Source organism: Micropterus dolomieu, linkage group LG07, assembly GCF_021292245.1.
Source record: "Micropterus dolomieu isolate WLL.071019.BEF.003 ecotype Adirondacks linkage group LG07, ASM2129224v1, whole genome shotgun sequence".
Classification (NCBI taxonomy): Eukaryota; Metazoa; Chordata; class Actinopteri; order Centrarchiformes; family Centrarchidae; genus Micropterus; species Micropterus dolomieu.
Window position 1 is genome coordinate 28383553 of NC_060156.1, and position 27237 is coordinate 28410789.

At 41.2% G+C, this 27237-nt stretch overlaps 3 protein-coding genes across 6 annotated transcripts in view; 1 reads left to right on the top strand and 2 right to left on the bottom strand.

Annotated features, from left to right (window-relative positions):
• Positions 1–1817, bottom strand: part of maip1 (matrix AAA peptidase interacting protein 1) — a 4671-nt gene extending 2854 nt beyond the window's left edge. Inside the window, exons 1-2 of the mRNA XM_046055115.1 lie at positions 1462–1817; positions 1219–1290 (exon numbers count right to left, since the gene is read on the bottom strand). Coding sequence (XP_045911071.1) covers positions 1219–1290; positions 1462–1797 — 408 coding nt within the window. The 5' untranslated portion in view covers positions 1798–1817. The remainder of the gene's footprint in view (positions 1–1218; positions 1291–1461) is intronic.
• Positions 1280–4654, top strand: tyw5 (tRNA-yW synthesizing protein 5). 4 transcript variants are annotated; one of them, XM_046055112.1, is made up of 10 exons: positions 1280–1333; positions 1450–1509; positions 1983–2175; positions 2836–2990; positions 3070–3139; positions 3229–3273; positions 3381–3518; positions 3649–3736; positions 3915–4031; positions 4285–4654. In XM_046055112.1, the coding sequence occupies exons 3-10, from the start codon at positions 2095–2097 to the stop codon at positions 4602–4604; spliced, it is 1014 nt and encodes a 337-aa protein (XP_045911068.1). In that variant the 5' UTR covers positions 1280–1333; positions 1450–1509; positions 1983–2094; the 3' UTR covers positions 4605–4654. The 4 variants fall into 4 exon arrangements, with proteins under 4 accessions (XP_045911068.1, XP_045911069.1, XP_045911070.1 ...); XM_046055113.1 differs by lacking the exon at positions 1280–1333 and having other exon boundaries at positions 1452–1509; positions 2087–2175; XM_046055114.1 differs by lacking the exons at positions 1280–1333; positions 1450–1509 and having other exon boundaries at positions 2094–2175; positions 2763–2990.
• Positions 4655–6303: 1649 nt separating this feature from the next.
• Positions 6304–27237, bottom strand: part of lrrfip1a (leucine rich repeat (in FLII) interacting protein 1a) — a 48270-nt gene continuing 27336 nt past the window's right edge. Inside the window, exons 7-32 of the mRNA XM_046053274.1 lie at positions 26692–26853; positions 25866–25916; positions 24686–24751; positions 24567–24608; positions 24385–24441; positions 23615–23674; positions 23004–23087; positions 22293–22349; positions 21787–21864; positions 20555–20653; positions 19972–19998; positions 19692–19817; positions 19001–19072; positions 18153–18323; positions 16565–16657; positions 16233–16325; positions 15958–16050; positions 15700–15844; positions 11368–14392; positions 10983–11000; positions 10334–10455; positions 10110–10159; positions 7944–8061; positions 7777–7856; positions 7587–7691; positions 6304–7499 (exon numbers count right to left, since the gene is read on the bottom strand). Coding sequence (XP_045909230.1) covers positions 7392–7499; positions 7587–7691; positions 7777–7856; positions 7944–8061; positions 10110–10159; positions 10334–10455; positions 10983–11000; positions 11368–14392; positions 15700–15844; positions 15958–16050; positions 16233–16325; positions 16565–16657; positions 18153–18323; positions 19001–19072; positions 19692–19817; positions 19972–19998; positions 20555–20653; positions 21787–21864; positions 22293–22349; positions 23004–23087; positions 23615–23674; positions 24385–24441; positions 24567–24608; positions 24686–24751; positions 25866–25916; positions 26692–26853 — 5202 coding nt within the window. The 3' untranslated portion in view covers positions 6304–7391. The remainder of the gene's footprint in view (positions 7500–7586; positions 7692–7776; positions 7857–7943; positions 8062–10109; positions 10160–10333; positions 10456–10982; positions 11001–11367; positions 14393–15699; positions 15845–15957; positions 16051–16232; positions 16326–16564; positions 16658–18152; positions 18324–19000; positions 19073–19691; positions 19818–19971; positions 19999–20554; positions 20654–21786; positions 21865–22292; positions 22350–23003; positions 23088–23614; positions 23675–24384; positions 24442–24566; positions 24609–24685; positions 24752–25865; positions 25917–26691; positions 26854–27237) is intronic.

The window sequence follows — 27237 nt, forward strand, 5'->3', positions numbered from 1 at the left end:
GACCTTCTTGCTGTGAGGCGACAGTGCCAACCACTGCACCACCGCACCGCCCATAGAAATATATATTTGAACTTATTTCCTTAATTGTAAATATTCTTGCGAGTACTCAGAACTATAATATATATCACACTGAGGGCTCCTGGAAACACTGGCCTTGTCTATTATAATTCTATACAGTCTGCTGGTATTAGTCAGTCCTGTTTGTCCAGGATACAACTAACTAACATGCGGCTGCTTGACTTCACACTGGCACCAGAAAGAGAAAACATCATCCCTGCCTTTCTTTGCTGAGTTTCAGCGTAGTATGGAACTGATCTTACTGTTTTGTTTTTTTTAAAAGGCACTCAGTGGGCTGATCCTTTCTTACATCTCAGACTGTCTCTGAGGTATTCTGACCTGAATACTAATCCACGTCCTAGGGTGGAAGTCCAGTTATAGTGGAACCTCTTAATTAGGAGTTCCCACACAAATGAAATTAGTCCCACCTCTATGTTACTTGTTATCCTTGCCTTGAAAATTGTACAGAACTTATGAAATATGTGTTTGTTTGTTTTTTAGATGTATTTCGTAAACAACAGGATGCAGTATCTTGAACAGTAGAATTGTGAGGGTCAAGGCTCTTATTTTTGAGTAAACATGGGAGAGATGGTGTCCCTGTTCCATAGTACACCAATTTTTAGCAGGTTCACACTGCAAAAATACTATACTAAAAAAGCCAGTACCTGATACCTCAGCTAAGGGTATCTGCAGATACCAAGCTGATACCAATGCTCTATTTTTCTAATTTAAAAATCTGTAAAGATCACTGTGTGGAACTGATTGGAAACATGTCAATGTTAGGCCAGAGCCCACTGTGATTATCACATCCATGATGTACACGATTATCCCACAATCTAATGCACAAAGGAAATGGGAGCAGGACTCAGAGCTGCAGAACATAAGACATAGTTGTGGATGTTGGTAAAGCAGGTCCAAAAAGATCTCAGAAAATTGTAAATTATGAAATATGTTTGACAGCCACTTTCTATTTTTGACATTTATTCAGCTGTTGCTCTTTGTAGGCAGATCTAACCGCAGTACACACAGAAAGAGTGCACATTGTATACCATTAGTATATAATATTGAATTGTGGATCAGCTTGAGTAATCAAGTGATCGTATTAGGTTATGGCACAGGATGGATAGCACAAGTTTGGACTTGCTAGGTTCCCATACTCACGTCTTTGGCCACGAGCCCTTCCAAAGCTTCAAACTGACACTGTGACAGCAGTCTGGAAACATGGGAGAAGGCCTGCGAGAGTAAACAAAACGTTCAGCAGAACAGAATTAACACGGTATTAACTGGGTTTTAGGTCGCAGAGACAAACAAATGACGATAAATAAATGTGTAGCTGTCAGAGAAGTTGTAGCTAACGTTAGCTAACAACCACTTAACACCACCTGTTTACAGGTTCTTACAGACCTGCTTCGCGCCCTCCGTGAACTCTTCAATGCTGAACTCTTTATCAAAGTAAGCCTTTATCAGAAAGTAGTATATTCGGGTGCGAAACCAGATGAAAGGGTTTGGGATGCCAACAACCACCACCTTCTGGTTCTGGTTCTGGTTCTGGTTCTGGTTCTGTCCGCCCTGGTCGGAGCTGTAAAGGCGGACCGCTGCTGCTACCACAGCGGCTGGTGATGAAGGACGTAGCGGCGTTTTACCGGACCGGTTATGGATGACACTTTCATTTAAAAACAGACGAGTAAAGCTAAATGTTGACGGCAACCTGGAACAACCTCTTAACATGGGCAGCGCCATCTTTTTTTTTTTCCTCTGGCCTTCTTGTCCGTGTACTTGTATTGTCCGGCGAGGAACAAAGACCAACTATTAAAAATACAGATAGTAATGAAACAAAATACTTAAATAGTGACGCAGTTTTTAATATTTCATGAACAAAATTTATGTTATATAAGTAATAATAGTATTTTTTTTTCTTTTTACAGTTGGTTTTCACTTTGTCATGTTTTGTTTCTATGGGGAAAGTGACAAAGTAACACCCCGGAAGTTCCGGAGCTGTTTACTTTCATTAGTTGGTGAATTTCTGAAGCAGGTTAAATGGAGCTCCAGGAAAAAGTACCGGTGCCGATATTTACAGAAGTAGACAAGGACGTTTTTCTGCGAGAGATCTACCCCAAGGTAAGATAAATCTGCTTCCTGGGGACACGTGTCGGTCTTTATGGCTGCAGGAAAGCGCGACTACAGAAATGTACATGATCCAACCGGGGGCAGCTGCTATTCTCAGTGTTGCACGACGCCTTAAAGGGCAGTTTATAGCTGAATCGCTCTTCCTGGTATGCATTTGGTCTTGGTTCTTGGTCACATTTACAATAATGTTCTGCAGCATGTGATAATGACAGATTAGAAAGAAATTGAATCACCTGACAATCAGTTAATAATTTCAGATATTTACTTCGCAAAAACACCAAATATTCTCCGGTTTCAGTTTGTCAAAGAACAAGCATGAAGTTCTCTCATTTAAACTTTTAAGGACATAATCAAGTGATTTGTTCAGTGTCTCAAATGAGTACCTGTTACTCCAGTGTTTTAGTGTTGCACATAAAATAAAGAATGGTCAAAATCTCGGCAGAAGAGGTTGAGATATCCTGACTTTTATTCTCTACCACTCAAGTTCCAAAAAACTCCTACAGTTCTTATAATGCATTTGTGTAGTGTCTATTCATAAGACCATTCCAGCCTGAAAAATGCCTTAATTTCCCCATCAGACAGGGTGTGCAGATTGGGACTTGAGTAAAATCTATCCTGGGGGGCAGCTAAATTATAATGACTCTTCTCCAGCGCAGACCAGCAGTGCTGAGAGGCCCGTGTCTCGGACCATGCCTGGAGAAGTGGACAGCTGAATATCTTGGACAGAAAGGGGGAGACAAGGAAGTGAAGATTCACGTATCCGCTGTGCCACAGATGGACTTCCTTCACAAAAACTTTGTGTACAAGTGAGCTGTCCCTCACACACAAACAGAAAGACAAATCGGTGCTCCTTCTCTGCTCCCAGCTACACTTCTTTATTCACAGGACGCTGACATTCAATGAATTTGTGAAACGGGCTTCTGAAATAAAACACTCTGACTTCTTCCTCTGTGAGGTAAGGCTCATGAAGCAAAGATATGGTATGTACTTCTTTTGCAGTATGTTATATATTTTAATGACCCAAAGTCCCTGGTCTTATTTTAGGATGAGAGCTATTATCTGCGATCACTGGGAGAGGACGTTCGAAAGGTTCTCATTTTTTTGTACGTTTCTCTTTCCACTTAAAATGTTTTCTGTCCTCTCTTGTCTGACTCTGCAGAAGCTCTTGACCCGGAATATAAATGTCTCTCTCACAGGAACCTGCTGATCTGAGCAAACAGTTCCCAGACCTGGCAGAGGATTTTCACATCCCGCACTTCTTTGCACCGGATCAGTTTTTCTCCAGTGTGTTCCGCATCAGCTCCTGCGGTCTGCAGCTGTGGACGCACTATGATGTGAGTATTCTGCGGTTCGTCGTTTGTTCAGGTTGCTTCATGTGGGTAAATATTTTTGAGGTTTGAATTTCTAAAGACACTGGCCTCAGTAAGCTCTCCCTCTTCTGGTCTTTGGGGCCTGTTCCCTCAGGTGATGGATAACCTGCTGGCTCAGGTGACGGGGATGAAGAGAGTGGTTCTCTACAGCCCCCAGGATGCATTGCACCTCTACCTGTCAGGCAAGTGGCTATAGAAAGATGCCAGTTTGTTTGAATGCTCAACATACACTTCACCAGCCTGGTCCACTTTCATATTAAACTCAAACTGATATAATTTGATTGGATGAATATTTGTTGTTTTTTTTAATAGCTTGGTCTAATTTTATCGTACCCTTTTAATTTGAATCGAACCCATCAGGTGATAAATCAGAGGTCCTGGACATCGACTCCCCAGACCTGCAACGGTTTCCTGAGTTTGTGAAGGCAAAGAGATACGAGTGTGTGCTGGAGCCTGGAGATCTACTTTTTATCCCTGGTAAGGCGAGCTGCCCCCATGAACCAGATCTTCCTGCAGTCACACCTGCAGATTTTCCATCTGCTTGACTGTTAAGCCACTTCTTCTCATAGAACTCAATTGTAGCACACAGATGTAAAACACTGACGTAAGACAGAACACTGTTAGTATTATAGCAACTTTGATGCATCAACAGCTACATGGGATTTTGGGTAAATAGTTTCTCATGTATAAAAGACATAACATGATGCAGTGTCCCTTTTGTTGTCCTCAGCCCTGTGGTTCCACAACACCCTGGCACTGCAGTTCGGTGTGGGTGTGAATGTGTTCTGGCGCCATCTACCTGCTGACAGCTACGACAAAAAGGACCCGTACGGTAATAAAGACCCCGTGGCTGCGACCCGGGCCCTTCAGGCGCTGGAGAGGGCCCTGCACACTCTGGATGAACTCCCGGCAGATTATCGGGACTTTTATGGCCGCCGTATGATACAGCGCATCCAAAAGCGGACGTACTTTGACAATCTGTCGAGCACAGCCAGGCAGGAGGACTCTGACAGTACATTACCCAGCAGTCCATTCACCAAGCCTGGATAAGTGTGCAGGGAAATGTGGAGTCGCCAATAAAACACCTGTGTTGCTCTTCAGCTTTGTTTTGTTCATCTGACTTTCAGCTTGGAACATGAATGTGATTATAACAAAGTTACAGTCTGTAGAGCTGCAGCAATTAATCAATTAGTTGTCACCAATTAAATGAATCACCGATTAATCGGTTTAAGTAATTTATGGGGAAGAAAAGGCAAAATTATCCGATTCCAGCTTCTTACAGGTGAAGGTTTTCTGGTTTCCTTATTCCTGTTTGACAGTAAACTGAATCTCTTTGGTTGTGAACAAAACACATGTCTCAGAAAGTGGCCAATGTATAGATGTTTCCTGCTGAGGAATGGATCAAGTTTGGAAAGTATGGAATATTTTAGACATTAAACATATTTAGAATATCTTTATGCAACAAATTGCATAATGATGAAAATAAAAGCAAAGCTTTTTTTGCTGCATTAGCAAAACTCAGACAAATATAGACAGTGTTTCTAAGAGTCACTGTCACTAGTGTTCCAGCTACAGCAGCGCTCATCCTCAGTTTCTCTCATAGTAGGCTTGTGAAAAAGACATTCCGGCATGTTATTACTTTTATGCATGCTGCACACCAAGGTGAGTTTCACTGCAAGTTGATCAAATTTAAACATGTTGCATAACTCCTCTGCAATTGACAATGCTTTAGTACCCCGATGTGTGTCAGACTGTACAGAGGAAAAAACCTCAATCAGTGGTGTTACTTTACAGAGAAATGCATACATCAGTGAATTGTAGGTATGCGAGACATTACAAGGATCAATGAAGTCCAATCTAAATTTTTCAATACACGACGGCACATTCTGTGCTTTCAACCTTACTGTTCAGAATAAGTCCATCTCTTTAGAGAAGATGCACCTTTATCATTTTGGGGAGCTCATGTAATTCCTAGAAACCCAACCTAACATCCAAGTCAGCCTACACCAGGCCTTTTTATTGTTTTTTTTAAAATAAGAAAAACAAACTCAGAAAACAAAAATGACTGAAGATTCACAGCTAATTTGCTCACAGGCAACGTGCCCAATTTAGAAATCTAGAATATCTTCCCTTGAGAGTGAAGCGTGTAATACTGGATGTTATCCAGTCATTTATATTTTTCTTTATACCACTGTTCCGTTTGAACTGAGTATTGTATTTAGTAAAGACCATTTTGAAAAGACGATTGCTGTGTCGTCTTGTACATGTACGTAGTGACATTTAGATTCTCTTGTAAAACGGCCTGATTATGGTAGTAACATACACTGCTGCCAAGACAAAAAGATATTTGCTCACTTGAACATGACTTAATAAAAAGTACTTTATTTTTTAAAAACTGATTAATTTATTATCCAGTAGCGAGAAAATGTTATAACATAAAATATTGTCACATGAAAAGGCACTTAACACATTTTTATTTTATATTATAATAAGAGATGGAGCAAATATGTGTTTGTCATGGTGGCAGAAATTCCCTGCTGTATGTTACTAATAGATTAAGTGACTACATAAATGTGATATTGACAACAATCTCAACTCAAGGTCCACTCGTTCTAGAGCTTTCCAAACTTCTGTTTCAAAGGTCAAGAATGAACTGTCAAGCTGAGCCTCTAATATGGCCCCGATGAAGATGGCATTTGCAGAATAAAGCATGGTCCAGGACTAAAACACACAGGTGTACAGATACCAATATGATTTGAACTTTTATTGCACAAAGATTACATTTCTTTATGTCTCCTTACAAACATCTGAAAGCTTTGTAAACAGTGAAGCAGCATCTCCCCAGTGCGTTCAGTATCTCCTGCTAACACTGCTGTGAGTCCCCGTTGTCACATCTCTTCAGTAAGTCTCAACAGTGAAATGTGTGCACAAGAGCCAACCAGTGACTGACTACATGGAGCAGGAAGAAGCTCGGAGATATGCTTAGCAGAAGGGCAGTTACACGCTGTGGGTCAAACTGTTCCACGTTCAATAACCCGCATCAAGCCGCTGGCTACAGAAAGGAACTACAATTTAAAGCTGGTGACTTACTGACTGTGGTGATTATATGGTGTCGGGGGTGCTCTGTAAAAAGTGAGCTATCCTTTTGTCTGCAAACAGGTATCGTTCAGTTTAACCACAAGTGACAAACACACCCAAGAACTTACATCTTTAAAAATAGTTTGGCTTTGGATGCAAATCAGGAAAAGGTCTGAGGAGGAAAATACTCATTCATTTTGCTCTTTCATTCACACATACAGCACTCATGTCTTCTCGGCAACGAAGGTCAACAGTCTTGGGCCTGGGAAACTGTTTGTCTTTTCTCCGTCCTCCATGCGCAAGAGCAAGTAAATACCTTGAATCTTGATGAGAGGCGGCGCAAAGAGGGCAGTGCAGCATTTTGTCTCTCGCTACGCTGGACAACAGAGAAGTCGTCTTGGTGCCGTTCAGTCCCGGGACTCTCCATGTGGCCCATTCACCCTTCTAGCAGAGCCGTGCAGATGTTCGTACCCGAACATCTGCTCCCGCACCGCATGTACTTTTTCAGGGTGTGTGTACAATGCTACGAAGAATTCTCATCGGACAGAAAATAGACAAAGTAATGGCACATTGCTTGTTGGTGTTCTCTATTCTGTGGATATGTTAACTAAGAGTCTTGATTTCTTTTTTTTGTTCTTTTTCTTATGGTTACTATGAGGCAGCTGCAAGAGAACCCCATATTGCAGGATGACCCTTTTCCACTTCATTACCAGCCAGTTTTGGATAGAGAGGAGGTGGAGATGATGTGTGGGGACATTTCTATGGAGTCTGCGCCATGCCACGACTAGTCTTCATCTTGTCCAGTCGTTTAGACAGGTGGCTGTTGTTCGACTCGAGTTCGTCGACCTTGTCCAGCGCTGACCGCAGCTATCGAGTCAGGTGGTAAGAGAGAATATATTGGAATTAAGAGATTAAGATTTTTTTTTTTGCCAGTGTGAGAAAACAACGTTCTACCTCTCTCTGCAGTTTCCGTTTCTCTGCCTTCAGCTCGTCCTCCACTTTCTCCGCGTTCTCTGCACAAGTCTTGTAGCGTGTCACCTGACCCTCAAGTCTGGCCACCTGGAGACCAAAGAAATACAAACATAAGTGAGAACGAGGTCATGTTTTTAGGTACGCTGTCAGTTCAGAACTCTTCTCAGCTTACATTTTGTTCCAAAGCCGTGACTTCCTGCTCTGCCTTCACAAGTTTGAACTTCATGTCGCTTATTTGCCTGCTTGAATCTCCTGGAAAGATTTGAGCAAAAGCAAAAAGTTTTAGGAGACAATAAAACATCAAACTGCGGGTCTGTTTTCATGCTAATGAAAACTTACTCTGCAGTTCTATTATGTTTGGATCAGTGCCGTTTTCAAGAATTTCACCATCTGGACTTGTGTTCTCTGTGCCGTTCTTCTGTGCCTTCTGTTCCAGCTGGGCCTTTAGCTTCTTTACCTGTAAACGGAGCCATAACACATCAGCTCATAGATGACTCACCCAGCTACAACCTTAGTGCATTTCTTAAGCTCCATGAGGAACATACGACAGCTCACACACACACTTTCTCAGTTGAGGAAATGTTTGTGTGTTACACTGCAACCAATCCAATGAAAATACCAAAACCAACCATGCGTTCTGTGGGACTCAGCACGTTGGAGGATATACATTAAATATATGGCTTTGTTTAAAAAAAGAAAGAAGAAAAAAGCCCAGTCATTTCAGAATCAGGCATATTGCTACGTAGGTTTTCACACAAAGAACTTGCCTTGGTATTTTTGAGCAAAAGACATTTCTCAAAACATCTGAGCACTGTAGTGTTTAGCAAACATTACACAAATGGGAGTAAATAGTGCACATTTGGTGCTCTAGTGTGGGACTGAGTAAACTACAGTGTGTGTGTGTGTGTGTGTGTGTGTGTGTGTGTGTGTGTGTGTAATGGAAATAGAGGAATGTGTGGCTCACTGATGGGTTTTTAATAGATTCTGGACAATAATGGTATGGCAGGCCATTTTATTTATCATTTTACTAGTCACCAAAGAAAATTTAGTAGTAAGAATGAAAATGTAACTAGTTTCTTTTGGAATAGTTACTGGTAACTAATGAATAGGTACTAGTATCATATATAAATAATAGATACTAGTAAAATGGAAAGAGATACTAGTAACTATTCGAATAAGTACCATAAAACTTTATATAATAGCCCGGGCTTTTATTTGCTAAAATCACTGAATTGACCCCATCTATATTTGGGACAGGCCTTTAATTCCTTTCGCACAAAACTGAAAGAGTTTATTAACAGTATGAATATTTTATATATATATATATATATATATATATATATATATATATATATATATATATATATATATATAAATGATCAAATACATGTTATTCATTTGGTCTAGCTCCGACAGACTGCTTATGCGCTTTTATTTTGAAGACAGCAACGTAAAGAGAACAACAACAGGGTGCAGGATGAGAGAAGTTAGCAGACAGAGAGTGATGGACTTCACATGACAGGATGCACAACTTTGATTCATTTTATGAAAAGCTGTTTTGGTTCTTTTGATCGGTGGACCCTTACAGACTAAAGGAAGATAAGTAATCAAGGAAGGACACATTCGGACTTAACGAGCGCTTCAAAGGTATCTAACCATGTGCTGCATGTCCATACTGACATATCGATCATAGGTTTAAACATTAATATTTGTATTATCGATCTAAGCAGCTTAGAAGCAGCTAGAGCGGGCGCCCCGGCAGAGTTTAAGATGTTTTTATATATCCAAAGAACTTCTATAAAAACCAGACCAGGCTTCTAATGGAGACCTGCGTTTATTTGTCAAAATGTGTTCCCACACAAGGCCAGTAAACGGGGTAGGCGGCTATTTGGGACTCAGCTATTAATTGAAGTTTTACAGTATTAGTAACTAATGAATAGTTGATATCTGAACTGCAGCGTCCCATTGATTTCAATGGCAAATGGCACTAGTAAAAAATAGTTACTAGCAACTAAAAATTAAGTACTAGTATCTAATCAATTGTTACTTGTAAAACAGGAATAGTTACTAGTAACTAATAAATAAGTACTTGTAGCTTACATACATACATACATATATACATCAGGATTTGAATACACACACACACACACACACACACAACACTACACTTGTTAGTGGGATCCATTCATTGTTTATTTTGGGTTTTAATGGGATTTGTTCACATTAAGATTAAGAATATAATCTTTTCCCGTAAACACTCTTTAAAAGACAACTGCCGTATTCAGAATAAACATATGAGCAGCATAAAGTTGATCATTATATTGTAGATACATCAATCTTACCAGTAATGGGACAACCACATATTTAGAAATTGAAATATACATAGGTCTGTCTGTTAGCAGTAAAATGTCTTCTTGGTGTATGTGAGAGGCTACAGCTGAATCAGAAGTAAAGCTCATGACAGCCACATCACGGTCTCAGATAATGGATGAATCAATGACCCACCTGCTCGATCATTTTTTCACGCTCATCCACCAGTTTCCTCAGGCGGATCTCTAAAAGATAAAGCACATGTTTGAGAAGACGACGACGACGACGTCTCAGAAAAACTCATTTGACGTCTGAGTCTTGGTCACGTACCATTAATGCAAACAGAATGGCATGCATCACAATGCAACACCAATAATTTTAACTCCATCTTTAAAATGAAAAAAAATGAGTTAACATACCAGGGGTGGGAGGAGCCAAGGACATGGTGAGAGGGGGGGGCTGGGTCAGGGTGGGAGGTTGATGCATGCAACAGAGCAGGCATCCATGGGATAGTGATGGAGCGGAGTGTGAGGGGGAATGTTAGCATGCACAAACTGTGGAGAGTACGGTCAATGCAAGAGCACACAGCTGGCAGGACTACGTTCATACTGTATGACAACACAATAATAAGATCTGGACATCTATTCTAATTGGATGGTAGTAACATTTCTTGCCAAAAGCTTAGAGTATGTCACTGAAAGAATTTCATTACAAAGATGCCTTCAAACGTTTCAATCTGGTAACAGCAGGGTATTTATTGGCACTTCAGTGTGGACCCACCACATTCATCTTTTCCATTCAGTGCAACAAAACACAAACATACATTTTCTGTGCTTTAGAATCCAGAGTCCTCGTAGATGGAAATGGATTTGTTGTCAAACAACAGTCTTATTAATCCCTACATCCCCTAAACAGAACAGCGTCTCCAAGCATTTTTCATTTTTAACCATCACAACTTTCAACACTACAGCTCGGACATGGAAAAGCTAGTTCGCAGGAGTCTTAATGAGAATGACCAATTAACATGTGTGCTTTTTTTTTTTTATTGTACACCTATGAAATGAATACATGTATGAGTTCCTGGAACTGTAGCATGAGAAAATATTGCAATATTATCCGTGACACATTACAAGCAGCACGATACATGTGCATCAATAACAAAATAATGTTAACTGATATAGCAAGTACAGTACTGTCCAATGATAAAGTCTACTGTTACCAAGCCGTTTACATTCCCATCTCTACACAAATCAATTGTTTTTGCACATTTAACTTCAAAGAAAACTCATGTATGGATCTTGGACTGGTTATATGGAATTTAATTAAAAGAATGTACATACTTGCACCATTAGTCAAATGGGAAAGAATCAAAGTGCTGGAAGGATCAGCATTTATTTACTTTACTACTTTGCAAACAGCTAAGCAAAGACTATACTATATACCATGTATAAGCTAAGACATCTTACAGTCCTCTTTGGCCTTGCCTTTGCCTTTCTTGCTGTTCTTCTTCGCATCTTTCCCTGTCTGCGTTGGCTCTTTATTGCTGGCCACTTGGTCTGCACTCTTTGGCAAAACCAAATCTTCGCCCTGCAACTCGTGCTTCATGGCGTCTAATCCTTCCTCTATGGGCGAAGACACAGCCTGGTTAATGTTCTCTGCATCAACAGCCACCTCCCCAACATTCAAAACATGTCCTTCCTCTATGATGTGCCCGGGCTCCTCTGCTACACCTACGTCTTCCTCAGGCACGCTGTTCGGCTTTTCACAAGCATTTTCAGACGGGGCCTCCTCGTGAGCCGAAGAGTGTTGGTTGTCTTGAGGCACAGTATCTGACGCTTTATCTAGTGTATCTATCTGGTGACCCCCATCGACCGTACACTTCTCAGCATTGCTTTCTGGCTCGTCTGGTGTACTCTCATTCGACTCAGTATTTCTTTGGCACAACTCTGAACTACCATTGCTGCTGTCGTCTAACATGACTTCAACTCCCTCCTCGACTTCTTCCTTTTTTGGATTTTTAGAAAGATGTGTCACTATAGCCGCCTCCATATCCATGTCATCAAAATCAAAAGACTGCCCTTCCTCATCTTCACCGCCCCCTTCATCACTGTCCTCCAGGGTGGGTTGAGATGCATCATTTTCCCCAGACTCGTCTTTGCTGGGTTCATGCAGTTGCTCTGCCGAAGGACAAACAGGTGTCTCACTTTGCTGATCCTTTTGACTGTTGTTATGTTCTGGATCTTCTGCTACAGCTGATTCTTCAGTACTGTGGTCCTGTTTGATAGAGGACCCAATTTCAGTGGCTTCTTTTGGAGAGTCTGGTGTATTTAACGTGTTAATGGTATCGATCTCTTCTGTTTCAGAGGACACGGCTGCATTGGATTCATCAATCGGATCCTCACACTGTAATGTCTGGCTTTTTACATCATCCAGTTGTTCTGCCGTCACTGCGGTCTCCAGCAGACTCTTTTCGCCGTCAATTGCGTCAGTGTTTTTCGTTAAAGATGCACAACTGTCTCTTTTTTCGTCAAGCGAGAGGCTGTCTGGCTCGGCTAAACCTTCGGCCTCCCTCAAGTCTCCACTCAGCTCCTCTTTTTCTGCTTTTAGCCCTGAATTATCCCCGTCATGACTGGCACTGGCAGAAAAGGATTCTTGTTCTGTCTCTGCTCCTGGCTCCTCATCATCTTTGACTGTCACAGTTTCCTCCTCGGGACCTCTATCAGGAACCTCGCTGCCCAACTCCACGGTTGCGGACAGCTCCGAAGGCGGCTCTGAGCCAGACAAGCTCTTGAGACCATCTGTGAAGCCATCAGTAGAACACAGGGAGACTGATGTGTTATTGTTGGTCTCAGAATTGTTTGTGGATTTAGATTCATCAGCAGCACTGGGACCATGGCTTGGAACTTGAGATTGAGCTTCAGTGTTTTCCTTCCCATTTCTTTCAAATGTGTTTTTGGGTTTACTAGTTGTGCATTCGGATTTCCTCCCATCAGCAGACCCACTTTCACCCTCCACACTATCAACAATTTCTGAATCAGTATGGATGACATTAGTTGAGATGTCTGCTTCACTTTTCGAGTTATCTACACTGGAAGTACACATTTTATCAAGACCATGAGAGCTCTCGGCACCTTTGGAGTTGTCAATAGGATCAGATGTACTGAGGTTGGTCTCTGGTACAGGACTTGCTGGAGATCCCACTGCTTCTACCATCTTGCTTTCCAAAGTTTGTTCCTTGTCTTGCTCATCCGTTTTGGGATCTGTGCAGGTTTCCTTGAGAGTTTCACCACAAGAAAAGTTTTCAGCGGGTGCTACTGTCTGCGCTGCTTCTACTGTTCCTGTTTCCTTGTTCTGTTCATCCAGAACATGATCCAGTACTATTTCGTTGGGAGTTTCAGTGTGAGAAAAGGTTTCAGTAGTTGCCACAGCTTCTACTTCTTCTATATTCTCCGTTTCCGAACTTTGTTCCTTGTCTTGCTCACCTGAAACATGATCCACCCTCGATTCTTTGAGAGGTTCATTGTGAGAACAGTTTTCAGTGGGGTGCACTGCTTCTATTCTGTCTACCTCCTGTGTTTCTTGTGTTGCCTGCTCATTTTTAACTGGAACCACCCTCAATTCTTTGAGGTTTTCAACATCAGGTTCTGCCGGTTCTGTCTCATTATCTCGTGCAGCCGATTCAATGTCTTCTTCTATTTTGCCCTTTTTTGTAGCTGTTCCATCTTTTTGTTGTTCCTTATCTTCATGAGTTCCTCCTTTCTTTTTGCTTCTCCTCTTCTTTTTCTTCTTTTTCCCTGAAGCAGAAGCGCCCTGAGGCTGAGATTTATTTGATATTTCCGCTGCCTCGTCGTTCTCTGCGTCTCTGGCGTTCTCGGGCTCTTGTTGGGGTTCGGTGTTTGATGCAGCTCGGACAGACCCGTCAGGTAAACTCTCTTTCATAACATCTTGTGCAACTTTTTGCTGAGGACATGACTCCGTATTGCTCAAACTGTTTCTCTCAACATCTTTCCCTTTGTTGTCTTGCTCTTCTAAAAAGTCGTTACATGACTCTCTGTCAACACTGTGTGTCTCAACACTACTGCCTGTGGTTTGTGTCTCCCCTAAATCTGGGTTACTTATGTCTACAACATCTCCCCCCTCAGGTGTTTCTGTTTCTGGAACATTTTCCTCAGAACTTGTTACAATCCCTTGAAGCCCAGGGCTGCAAACATTTATATCTTTGGCTTCTGTGATTGAACGGTCATCAATGTCAACATTTAAGTCCTTGCTGAGGCCACTTTCTTCAACATTGTCTTCTTCAGTGGCTAAGCATGTTTGCTGTTCTTCACTAGATGTTTCCAGTACGGGGACATCAGCAACATTACAGAGTGAATCAGAGTTCAAATGATTCTCTTCGGCCTCCTCAACCATTTCTTGATGCTGCTCTGGATCCACCTCTTCCTCTCCGCTACTTCTCAACTGAGTGTCCTCTGTGTTGCCTGAGAGATCGTGAAGAGGTGATAGAGGGCCAAAAAATGTTATGACTTCACACATGATTTTCAAAACTGTAAATCTAAAGGAAGTGCATCAGCAGAAGTCGAGGTAAGGCCTGAATGATTTGGTGGCCAGAAAAAGAAGCACAGAGCCAAGATGACCAAGAGAAGCACAAGTAGAACAAGAAGAAGAAAGGCAGGAACACCGAAATGAAGTTCTCGATTCCCAGATCATCAATGTGACAAGAAAAGAAGCCTGAAGCTGGCGTCGCAAAGATATACATACAAATTTATCCTCACATTAACTACTATTTGCTTCTAAATTACACTCTCAAATGTTTTATAGAATTAACTCTCTAGAGACCTGTCAGCATTTGCACACCAACACCACCTGCATTAACACAGTTAGTTTTGATTCAGAACTATATGTATTAGCCGAACTGGTGAAAAAGTTGGAAGAGAAACATGAAGCCAACACATTGCTAATGAAGAAGTGAGGTGTTGCTTTAAGTGAAATCTTAGTTTCTACAGGAAAGCAAGATGTCTGATAGATGTTGCTTAAAGGATAAGGCTGCTGTTTCTCTACATTTTACTTGTAGTTGGCAAATTTCATGAAAAGACCAAAACTAAGTAACAACGCATTAGTCCGTCTCACTACTTTGCGACCTCCCTACCCTGTCTGAACCACAAGCCCATTGGTTTCCACTAAAGACTACAGAAACACATCAGTTTAAATTAGCCTCTGTTATGTCCTTAAACAGCTGGACAGTGTAGTGTTTAGCAAACGTTACTCAAACAGGACTATTTCAGCTGCAGATTAATACACATTTGGGGCACTAGCATATTTACGTACAACAGCGTGGCTAAGTTCTATAGCACAGAGGAATGGGTCTTTTCATGGAATTTATTCAAAATAATAAAAAGGTCCATTTAGTAGTTTAGTAGTAACACAATCTTCCTCAGCAGAGAGTTTGTTGAAATTGCCATTGTCCTCTCAAAGAGGTCTCGTCAACATTGGCTCAAAAGTTAAGAATGAAATCTCCATCACCAGACTTATCCTTTCAGGTGAAAAATGTGTTAAGTGACACTTCCAGGGGCACAACACTGAACTGAAGAGTTCACTCCAAAATCTGACATTAACCATTCAGATGTCAACTGTGAGAAAAATGCCTACATGTAATCTCACTACTCAGTATTCATTTTCATAGATTCATTTTCTTTTCCATCACCACGAAAATTTTGGAATGAAAGTCTTCAGAAAGTTTTGTGCCGAGCCATGCAGTAAGAAGTTCTTAATTCACAATGCGTCTTACCGAGCATGCTGTTCCCCTCCGTTGGAGAGGTCTGGGAACCCTGAGTCGGTTGGGAAGCAGGGTCCGCACTGGGGGATCCTTCAACTTCTGCCTCACCACCATCTCCATTGATGTTCAGATCAGGTCCCAATACTATTCCATGTTTCTGGACAAATAAAAAGTCAAACATTACTTTATTTTTTACTTTAGAGTCACACATTTGCTCTGCAAAATGACACACAGCTGGCTTAAATAAGTATTCACACACTGACTGAGTACCTTCAGAATGTCTTTCAGATTCACCACTTCTTCTCTGAGCTCATCTCGCTCAATTCGGATTGCATCTGTGTATTCTTTCTGTCGCTCTAAGGCCTGAGCAGCGCCCCCAAGTGGCAGAGTGCGAAAGGAAGTAAAAACAAACATGTACATGGGGTGGGGAAAAAAGTGAAAGTGAAAGCTCATGCAAAGGAGATACTGAATTCATGTCAGCAGAAGTAAAGCTGAAGATAATAAAACACAAAATGGCTGGACCAGGGCTCATAGGCAGGGCGTACCCCAATTTTTTTATCCTTCCACTCCACCGTCTCCTGCAGGTCAGATATTTCTCTAATAAAACCCTCCTGTTTCAAACGCAGCTGACGGATCTCCTAAACAGCAGGAAAAGGATTTGAAGTTTGAGACGCAGAGAGAGAAAGCAAAAAGAGAAAAGCAGTGTAAGCATATAAATAGTGTATGAAAAGAAAAGAAAGCTGTGAAATGCACCCTAGCACCCTTTCTCCGTGACAAACTAAGTAAAGTTGTGTTTTCTTAGTATCTGTCTTTTAAGCCCATGGGAGGCTTTCACACTCATTGTTAGGCACATTCACACCAGGGGACAAATACTCACATTTAGCAGCTCTTCACTTTGTTTTAGCGTCTCTTTCATTTCATTGAACTGGAACTGAAGCACACTGTGGGCATGTTTCTCTCGCTCGAATTCCTGTGAGGAACAAGAGACAACTTGACAACCAATAACTCCTTTGATGTCATTTTGAACGTCCATCTCATACATGACCAAAAACTTCATAGGAAAGCTACTTGCATCGCTGTCAGTATGTCGTCTTCACTTGAACAGTTGTCATTCTGAGACCTGAAATGTGCATTACGGTGCTCATTTGGCTGATATGTTGTATGTCCTAGCGTACCACCGATATAATGCTGTTTAACTGCATATGTGGAGAGTAGAGTGCAGTGTTGTTTGTGTTGAGTCAAAACAAAGCATTTATTCTCTCGTCTTCTGTAAGAAAAAATTTGTGAAACCAGATTTAAACACTTGATAATGTAAGTATACAGTATCTAACAAAAGTGAGTACTCCCCTCACATATTGTAAATATTTGTTTATATCTTTTCATGTGACAACACTGAAGAAATGACACTTTGCTACAATGTAAAGTAGTGAGCTTGTATAACAGTGTAAATTTGCTGTCCCCTCAAAATAACACATCACACAGCCATTAATGTCTAAACCGCTGGCAACAAAAGAGAGTACACCCCTAAGTGAAAATGTCCAAATTGGCCCCACTTAGTCATTTTCCCTCCCTGATGTCATGTGACTCATTAACTGGAGGAGCGCAAGGTCTCTAAACATCCACCAGCTCCGTGATGTCGTCATGGAGGAGTGGAAGAGGACTCCAGTGGCAACCTGTGAAGCTCTGGTGAACTCCATGCACAAGAGGTTTAAAGCAGTGCTGGAAAATTATGGTGACCACACTTTGGGCCAATTTGGACATTTTCACTTAGGGGTGTACTCACTTTTGTTGCCAGCGGTTTAGACTTTAACGGCTGTGTGATGTGTTTTTTTGGGAGGACAGCAAATTTACACTGTTATACAAGCTGTACACTCACTACTTGTAGCAAAGTGTCATTTCTTCAGTGTTCCGTGTCACATGAAAAGATATAATCAAATATTTACAAAAATGTGAGGGGTGTACTCACTTTTGTGATACACTGTATATAAAGGCAGCTTCATTCATTGGGACTGATTACTTGCATCAAAGTTTCTGTATGTTTATTTTTATAAAAATGGCTTTGTGGAAGCAGAACATTGATTGAATAAATGCAAGAAAAGTCTCGTCTAGGTCCACGTTTCATATATTTTGTAGGCCTCTGTCGAGAGAAGGGGGTCTCCCTAAAGATGGCTGAGATGTTGTGGAAACCAGCTTTGATGAATAAATTTTAAACACACTTTACTGGCATTTAACGAGAAGAGGTATGACCTCACAAGCAATGACATATTGATTAACATTTCTCAACAGCTGAGTGCTATGAATCACAAGGGAATAGGTCATAAGGGTGTTTTTTGACACCATTCTTATTCAAAACAGGAACCAGATTTAAGCCATTCAGACTTCCTACAATTTCAATATTTACTTTTATTTTAGGTCAAACATGTGGCATAATTCTATAATATTCTCAGTTTTGAAGACTGCTGTACCTTGACTTTCTCCTCATATCCACGGCGTGACTCAGACAGCAGTTCCTCCAGCTCCATGAGCGAGTCCTTCAGTGTGTCCACCTGGTACATCAGGTTGTTCTTCTCGTTATCCAGCTGGGCGTTGGACACCATGGCCTTACGATACTTCTCCTCCACTTCTGCTAATGCATCCTAATGTCATGACATTTACAGAATATAAGAATATAACAGGTGCTGGCTCAGGTATAACACATCATACTTTCCTCGGTCAAAGGGTATGGAAAAGTTTCAGTTTGGAGTAACAGATGGGGTGCAGCAGGCAGAGAATCCAGGCAATGCTAAAACGCACTTGGAAGTCAAACCTGTATACGTATCTGTATTTCACAACTGTAAACCCTGGTGAGTGGAAATGTGAGTTAAGAAGTGTAGGCTAATACACACACACACACACACACACACACACACACACAAAAAAAGAAAGAAAGCAACATGCAGGTGAAACTTTGCCGGTTAGATCGCCAGTTTGCAAGTTTATACACAAAAACATCGGCATTGCCCAGGGGAAAATGAATGACAGGAACGGCATCTGAGCCTTACAAAAGGACTACAGTTATACCACTGCCCATGTGTGTCAACACTTGTGTCGAGTCTAGAGCAGCAGTATTGCTCCTAAAACACTCCATGGAGAGTTTCTAGATAAAGCATTTATTTTATAGTTAGGACAACAAAATATTAATTGTTTGTTTCCATTTCAATTCAAAAGCCCTGTAAGCAACACGTCTTATAAAATAAAGTCAGGGACACCAAACTTATTAGTTCAGATTAGTGAGTCTGGAGCTGGGAGTTCTGTGAGGGTCTCAGGCTTATACCTTGACTTCTTTTAGGTTCTGTGTGTACTTGGTTTCCACATCTTGAATCTGATCCTTCAGTTCGTGAATCTCCTGGTGAAGAGTGCAGCAGCATTGAGCAGAGAAGCGCATCGTGACAGCATCAGAAAAAGGTAACCGGGCAATGAGAACAGCACAAGAAGTGTTTGCAGAAAGAATGAAAATGGCATGACAGCGTGCAACTTCATACAAGAACATGATTTAGACAAAAATAAATCTCTGAGTACAGTAAGATCCAGTTTTTCTAGAATGTGAGACTTGTGCCCTCTAATGTCTTGTGGAATCGTTCATGGACAGAAATATCTCTGTCCCTCTTCCACACTGAATTTAACCAAATGAGTATTGACATTTGACACTACATAAAAGCTTCTGCTCTGACATAATACAGCAGAAAACTTTTCTTAAAGTCTCATCGGTAAAACGATGAACAATTTTGGCCAATTAAAGATTAATTCATCATTGGAGCTGAAACTGTGATCTTAATTATCTGACTGTTGTTGTTATTGTTTTTAACTATGTTCAATTAAGTACATATTCCATGTAACGCACACATTAGAGAGAATTACTCAAGTCAAATGATTCAGATTGTCCATGTAAATTCTTGTTTTCATGATGATTTTGTCAAAATGATAGAATAACCCTGCATGAGGAAGCTACACCTCATCAGCATTACCTTGATTTCTCGTATAGAGGTCTCTGCGTCGACATTTATAGCAGTCTCGCCGCTTCCTCTCCGTGAGGAAGTCCCGCCCAAGGAGGTGAGGGTTGCTGCTGTTATGGCAGAAGCTGCTCGAGATCCCTGAGGAGGGGGAAAAAAAAAACCCCTCCTTTATATTTATTTTTTTTTACACTCAGATAAAGGATGAAACACCCACTCATAATTCTTCATTAACTGTCACTTCCTGCATCATGAGTAATAAAATACATAGCATTTGGTGACGTAATTCACTTACCTTCTCAAGATAATCTCTGTCCTCCACCTGTTGAGGCAAATAAAATAGAGTCAGAGCAAACAGAGGGTGATGAAGAGGCCACAGGGCCACAAAAACTAACTGAGGGAGGAAGAAAGTCCCTAAATCCTCACACACGGCACCTCAGCAGTGAGAAGATTTGCCTTTAACACATGAAACAAAACTTCCAAGTATTCCAATCTGCTTTCTACTCATGAACATATTAAGAAAAGGCACAAGTTTATTTTGACGTGCAACACCATGCAAATTATCAGAATGGGTGGCGTCAAAACTCCTTCAGAAATTAAAACCACCAAAACTTAACAGGTGAAAGATTAGTCAGACAGTATTCCACAGCAGAACAGCAGCTCATGTGTTACAAAAACACTTCAAACACTGGGCCATCTTCTGCCACACGCACAAAAATAAACTGTCAACACACAAATTAACCTCTGACACAAACACAGTGTGCAATCAGCCCTCCTTGTAGGGCCAAGTGCACACAGAGGAAGGACGGCGGCAAAAAAAGCAACCAAGCAGGAGCTCGGCTCACATCACTGCCTCCTGCGGGTGCGAAGCCACTCACATCGGAAAAGTCAGGAATAGTAACATCGTCCAGGTCTCGGGGGAGGCCACTGCTACTGGCCGCGCTCCTCAAAAAACTGGCAACAGAGCTGCAGTTGTCCTACATCGGCCACCAGGAGGCGAACCAGAACAACAAAGAAGTCAAACACACACCAGCCAGTTAGAAATACACACAAAAACAAACAAAAAAAAAAGCATAGAAAGAAGTTGCAGAGAGAAGAACTTATTTACAAATCCTCAGTGCTCAGAAAGACTAAAAGGAGATCCATCTTTACTCTACATGTAAATTGTGTTACCTCAGGTTCTTTTTTTGGAGATTATTTTTGTGTGGACTGGTGTTATGGCTCATGATGGGAAAGATAATCACCTTCATTTTGAATTTGAACGAGAATTAACTGAATTAGTTGCATGTATGAAAATAAAAAAGTGTCCGACCCAGCCCCTGAACAGTAATGACTGCATCCTACAGGCCCACTTTCAGAACACTGTTGCTAAAAACAAGGTTTGGCAGCAGATAATGCATCACATTTCTGAGTCATGGTGTTTCCCCATCAATCACTGACATCACACAGTAGTAGGCTACATTTTAAAGTAAAAAATGAGTATTGTGTATATGTGTATTCTAAGGAACATTTTTCAACTGGTGACTGATAAATCAACGGATCTAAATCCAAAGAAAAGCATTTTTAAACTGTGTTCTTTGTGAATGACGAGCCTCTACTAAAACTGTGCAGCTCCAGGCTTGTGGCAGATGGACAGAAACTGTGCTGTGGCTCGTCTCTGAACTCACTGAGCTGGACTGACACACACTCAGACTTGTGTTTCATAGTTACATTTCAGGCATTATTAACAGGGAGTTCAGTGCTTTTCTGAGCTTTCATTCATGGCTCATTAAAACAAAACATTAACATTCTGTAACAGCTGTGCTGTACAGTACAGGTCCATCAGGAAATACCTGCTTGTATTCTAAACGCAGAACAATTAATGCTTGCGCATTTCCAAATTCTATAAATCATGCCAAGTCTGAGTCACTGTTGCACCCAGAATGAACAGGGCCTAATGATATACAGAATTCCTCTGATGTCAGTGAATCATAAACCAAACTGTAGTGTAAGTGGATAATGGCTAAGTTCAATCATAGACTTCTGTGGTTACAAAGCATCATGTTCATGTGGCTTAATGCTATTTAAACCCCAGCGTTGGTGGAAGGGTGTCTGGGGATTGGAGGCTCACCACTGGGCTGGCGCGGGCCGAACTGGCCCGGGAAGAGGCTCTGGAGTTGGAGCTGCGATAACTAGTGTACTCTAAAGGCTGCAGAGAAAACGCACAGTTATGTTTTCTGTCTACACATGGAGGCAAACAAACAAGCATGCGCATATTCACACCAAGAGTACTAATGATAAACGCATGCTGGGGAGGACTGATGCCACAATTTGGAATAAAAATCACAATCTGCTTTATTCAAAATGTACATCTAAATTCTTTTTCACTTTTTGAACAATTCACAGATATTAGGCTTATTAGCAAAAAGCTCCAGTCAGTCAAAATTCAGTGAAGGCCTTGCTCGTGTGAGAACGAAACAAACGCAAACTTCACACATGGTCCATTCCATTACTTCACACCAGATACACGGTGACACTTAACTGTTAGTCAGTTAACAATCCAGGAACAGAAACACGTTTCACAGGTCACTCTCAGATGTGTCAAACCAACAAAGCCACAATTCCCTTAAATCTTACATGTGAGCCAGCGACTCGCCGTGGCCCAATACTGAGACCGTCTTCATATAAGGAGCTCTGCATATGTGACATGTCACAAACACACAGATACACACAGTAAGCTGTATGCTCACGCTTCAGTGCTGTGAATTATTACATTTTGTGATTTTATTACGTGCTCTTCTACTCAGTGGTGAAAAAGCTACGGCCTTTAGTGTCGGACACTTGGCTCCATTCGGACCTGGCGTTAATGCTCGGAATTTACAAAGTGTTCAAGCATTTAACTGAGAGCCGCTGACTTCAGCATCAAATCCTTTGCTTTGAAAACAAACAAGCTCAGTTATGGGTGTTCTAAAGAAAGCTGGTGTGAGTGATTGATAATTACAGGTGTCATTTAACACTGTGGAAGTTACAGCGGGGGAAGGGTAAGCTGAAAATGAATGGAACCAACCCTACGATAGAGCTGCTGGGTGATCTGACTGAGTGAGCTGCAGAACTGCAACAGATAAGTCGGGCGACAGAATGAGGTCTGCGGGGCAGCAGGTTGGAAAAGGTTGTGAAAACAGGATGAATGATAACTTAACTATTTTATTTTTTCTTGTAGAGAAATTCTCTTCTCTTTTCTGTTGTCCCTCTCTACAGAGAGGTGGAAGGTCAGGTTGCAGCTACAGAGTAGCAACAAACCTAAGTGTTTTTCCTGTGAGTGTTTACAGTATTTGTCTGTATACAGACCTGGTAACCATTGAAAGCTGAACCTGGGTTTCTGGAGGAGGACAGACCATTGAAGCTGTACAAGTCAGAGGAAGCATAAGAGACCTGAAAAGGAGGAAAGGGAAGAAGACAGCAGAGAGTGTGCGGAGGGCGGTGGAGAGGAAACAATAGGAACTTCAGAAACATCTTTTTTTTTTTTTTTTTTTTAAATCACCCAACTCTTCATCCAAAGCGTAACTTTCACCTGTCAGCAGTGCATTCATACTACGCAACTAAACAGCAGTGAATGAGGATCAGTGCTGTATGAATGTGTAGCAAATCAAATCCCCCCCCCCACACACACACATGCACAAACCAATCCAAATAATTCTGGACAACATTTTCATCTATAAGTAGGGAAATATGGCCAAAAATGTAATCACGATAAAATAAACTTCATACTTTTCTATCTAACCATTTTAACTTAGCCAGCCTTTACATGTGTGGTTGTGACCCAGCGCTAGCTAATGGGTCCTTCCCAGCAAAAGTCCAATCCACATCTTGTTTTAACACACAAAACAACTACATTATCAGCATGCTCGCTGAAAATCTGAATCAAAATTCAGAATTCAACACAAAATTCTGCCACCCACCGGCTGCAAGTCTAATCTGGAGGCACGAGACACCCGGTTGTCATCACTTAGTCTGGAGCTCTGCGGGGAGGACACATCAAACACCACAAAACTAAATGTCATCCTCAATTCATCTGTCTGACAGCGCACAGCTGTGTTTCAACATCACAGAGGTTTAACTTATTGACACATCACATGCTGTGAGTATGCTGATATGTAGCAGGTTTGGAACATATGATATCAATCAAGTGTGTCAGCGCTAGAAATAACAAGGTAAAATCAAAGATATCAGCACAGGCCTCTAGCTGTTCTTTTTTATATTTACATTATTTGTGTTGAGGAGCTTCTGATCTTCCTTCTACTAGAATGGAATGACTACAGGAAGAAATGTAAAGCATATTGCTGCCTTCTATAGGCAAGTTCTGTTCATTTTTCCAGTTGATTAAATTCTTGTGCACAAACCAGCAGAGTGCAGAAATTTAGTCATCTTCAAGATTGTTTTTAAAGACAAAGAAATTGCTTTAGATTCTACTAACAGATTGTAAAATTGACAAGAATGTTTTCTTTGACTCCACCCCTTGCAGTTTGCCCCAAAACAATGAGATTATTTCTGTGTCCAAAATATGATTTCCAAAGCAAAATTCAACTCCGCATTACAGTGTTAACAGGACAGTTTGCCCTCAACATGACACAGCTGTATCTGGTTCATCAAAGCGACTGTTACGCTAGATTCTGTTTTGGACTACTGTACAGCAAGTCAGCATTAAGGATGATAGGGGCCCGCCACGCACCGTTAGGTCTAGTCTGGAGGAGCGAGACACTCTGCTTTCATCACTGAGTCTTGAGCTCTGACGGCATGAGAAAGAGGAGGGTCATGAGTGACAGGTTGAAGGTTGTCCACAAATGTGCTAGCATTCCCTTATTTTACAGCCGACCAAACGCAAATGTCAGTACAATCAGTTCAACTACGAACCCTGCTGGATATTACACTGTAATCATCATCACAGCCGTTCCTCTGTGGAGAAAGAAGACGAGTGAGAAACATTTCTGTGGAGGCCCGTTTGTGCATTCACAGGCTGGGTTTTTACATACATCTCTGTCTTTGTGCTTATGCTTCTTCTTTTTCTTTGACTTCTTGTGTGAGTGTGATGGGGAGTCCTGAGAGTGAGAGAAAGAGAGGGGGGGACAGCCATGGGTGAAAACACGCTATCTGGAAAAATCTTTTCTTAACCCAAAACCAGAATGCCTAATCAACAGTATTTATTGGTGCACAACTGTATTACTACTGTAATCCAGGAAAACCCAAGCAACACAGCACATACATGCATGATGGACTCTTAACACTGGCCAGACAGCTGTAAAAAGCATACAGAAGGCCACAATGTATTAACGTGCAATTATATGACTAAACTAACTGATTCAGCTGATGAAGTGACTGACCACATATACTGGATCTCGTACGCCCGTGAGAATGATAAGTATGAAGAATTTTTCCACATTACATAGCACAGAAGAAATGGCACTTAGCATTTTGAGACATAACAGAGCCTAAAATAGTGCGGACTGTGTTTTGGTTGGAGCGCGATAGCTCTATAACACAGTGTTCTTTTTGTCCAAATCAAACCTGACTGACTCCAAGGTAGTGGATGTTGCAACAGCAAAAACAAATACATGACAGAACATAATCACTTGATGGAATCGCATAATACTTATTAAGTAAGTCCACACTCATGCAGCGTTTCCTATTTATTGCAACGATTAAATCAAGCCGACAAAAATGCGTCATAGATGTTGCTCTACAATCATGGACTATGTAATTCTAAACCATAAGAAAACCTGACTCACTTTCACCTCGCATACAACGGACAGAATATAAAAGAAGATGTAACTGATTGTTATGCCTTCTATGTAAACCTGATTTCATCACAAGGACAGATTTACTCCATGCTTTGAGGTCTCTATAACAGCTGTTAGTCAAAAAAAAAAAAAGTCATTGTCTTTCATGAACATCAACCCTTACCCCACCACCATACGCCCCAACGGCATCAAGATCCGACTGTGCAGAAGACACAATATCATCATAAACAACAAGTGCCACCCACTCTGACAGAACCTTAATAAGTTACCAAGGACAGACACACTGCCTCAACTCAAGGGGAAAAGGTCTGTCCTTGTGAAGCGAAAAGGTATTTGATAATGGTTAAAAGGGGGAAAAAGGTTTAAAGAGAGTCTTTTGGATTTTCGATGCACGTGCTGTTTGAGTGATACTGACCCTGACACTGCCCCGGCTTCCCACTGACATCCGCTCATCATCGTCTGAGAGCTGTGTGAGAGAGTGAGAGATGAAACGGATGGTTAGGGTTTGGAAAATGGTCACAATGTGGGATTTCCGTCAACAATGCGAGCAAACAGTGGATTATGACAGGAGGTATCCTGCTACAACGACACGTGGTTCAATTTCACCGTGTTTCCTTCTGTGAATTTTTATTAACCATCTGATGGGTGTTTTATGTGACCTCGTGGAAATTACAGAAATTCTCCTCTGCAAAACCAAAGTAAAAAAACAAACAAAACATTACTGTGATTTACTTCAGGGCTTTATGACGCTGCACATTCTTAAATAAAAGCTGATATTAAAAGAATGCATACACAATAAATCCAGCATAGTGGTGTAATTTTCTTTCATCATCATAGTTTCTCTTTAACAAAAATACTGTTTTCATGATGCAACTACAGTCACTATTATGTGCCGTTTTTTGATGGCTGTTAAATTGCTGTCAATTAACACTTACTGCTAATTTTTTACATTAAAAATGTGACTTTTGCTGCACTGATGGAAAAGGTGTTGTGCAAATTTACATTTTTCATTTGAATTTTTCTAGACAACAGGTAAACATAATGCAAATTAAAACAGGAACACATAGTAAAGTCATAGAATAGCTGCCTTTATTTGGCATATTTAAGTGACGCTGACTTGCTCCCTGTGTTGTCCCAGGATTTACATTTTCATGTGCTTCATGTAACATTTTCCAAGTGGTGGAGGACAAGATTACAGAGGAAAGGCATGAGGAGATGGAATCACAGGGAGGGCTACAAACCGTTTGTATCCGTGAAGAACGTGAGTATCTCTCACTGTCCTCCTGGACGAGGGAGGGGAGGGGTGAAGATGGAGAAGAGAGGAGGTGAAGGAGGAGAGAGATGTCAAAGATCAACGAGACAGATGGATGAGGAAGATAACTGCCGCTTGAGGTACAAAAATACTTTTAAGGTCAGCTTCCCACTGATCCAGCATTGTAAGAACAAGTTGCATGTTTTCATTCCAGCCAAATAAATTATTTAAAGTAATTGAAAATCTTTTGAATTTTCTGATAGATAGGTATTTACAGTCATACATATTTCCCTTCTCACACATATTTGGTAGCAGCTAAGACATGTAGACAACACTGGACACTGCATCAAATGAATGGCATGTAAGTAAATACCAGGTATCACCTGCCTTTGGGTTCATTTGAACACACTTGGCTGCATGAAACAGACACAGAAAACTTTTTACTTTATAGTGAAGTACACACATCCTCACAGGATCAGACATGCACGTTCTTAAAACAATCACACTGAACCAGTAATCCAGGCAACAAACCACT

Excerpts from the sequence above, each read along its gene's own strand:
- tyw5 (XM_046055111.1), top strand. The coding sequence starts at position 2,244 with ATGTACATGATCCAACCGGGGGCAGCTGCTATTCTCAGTGTTGCACGA. Across the intron at positions 3,274-3,380 it reads TGGGAGAGGACGTTCGAAAG|GAACCTGCTGATCTGAGCAA; the intron begins GTTCTCATTTTT and ends TCTCTCTCACAG. Across the intron at positions 4,032-4,284 it reads AGATCTACTTTTTATCCCTG|CCCTGTGGTTCCACAACACC; the intron begins GTAAGGCGAGCT and ends TGTTGTCCTCAG.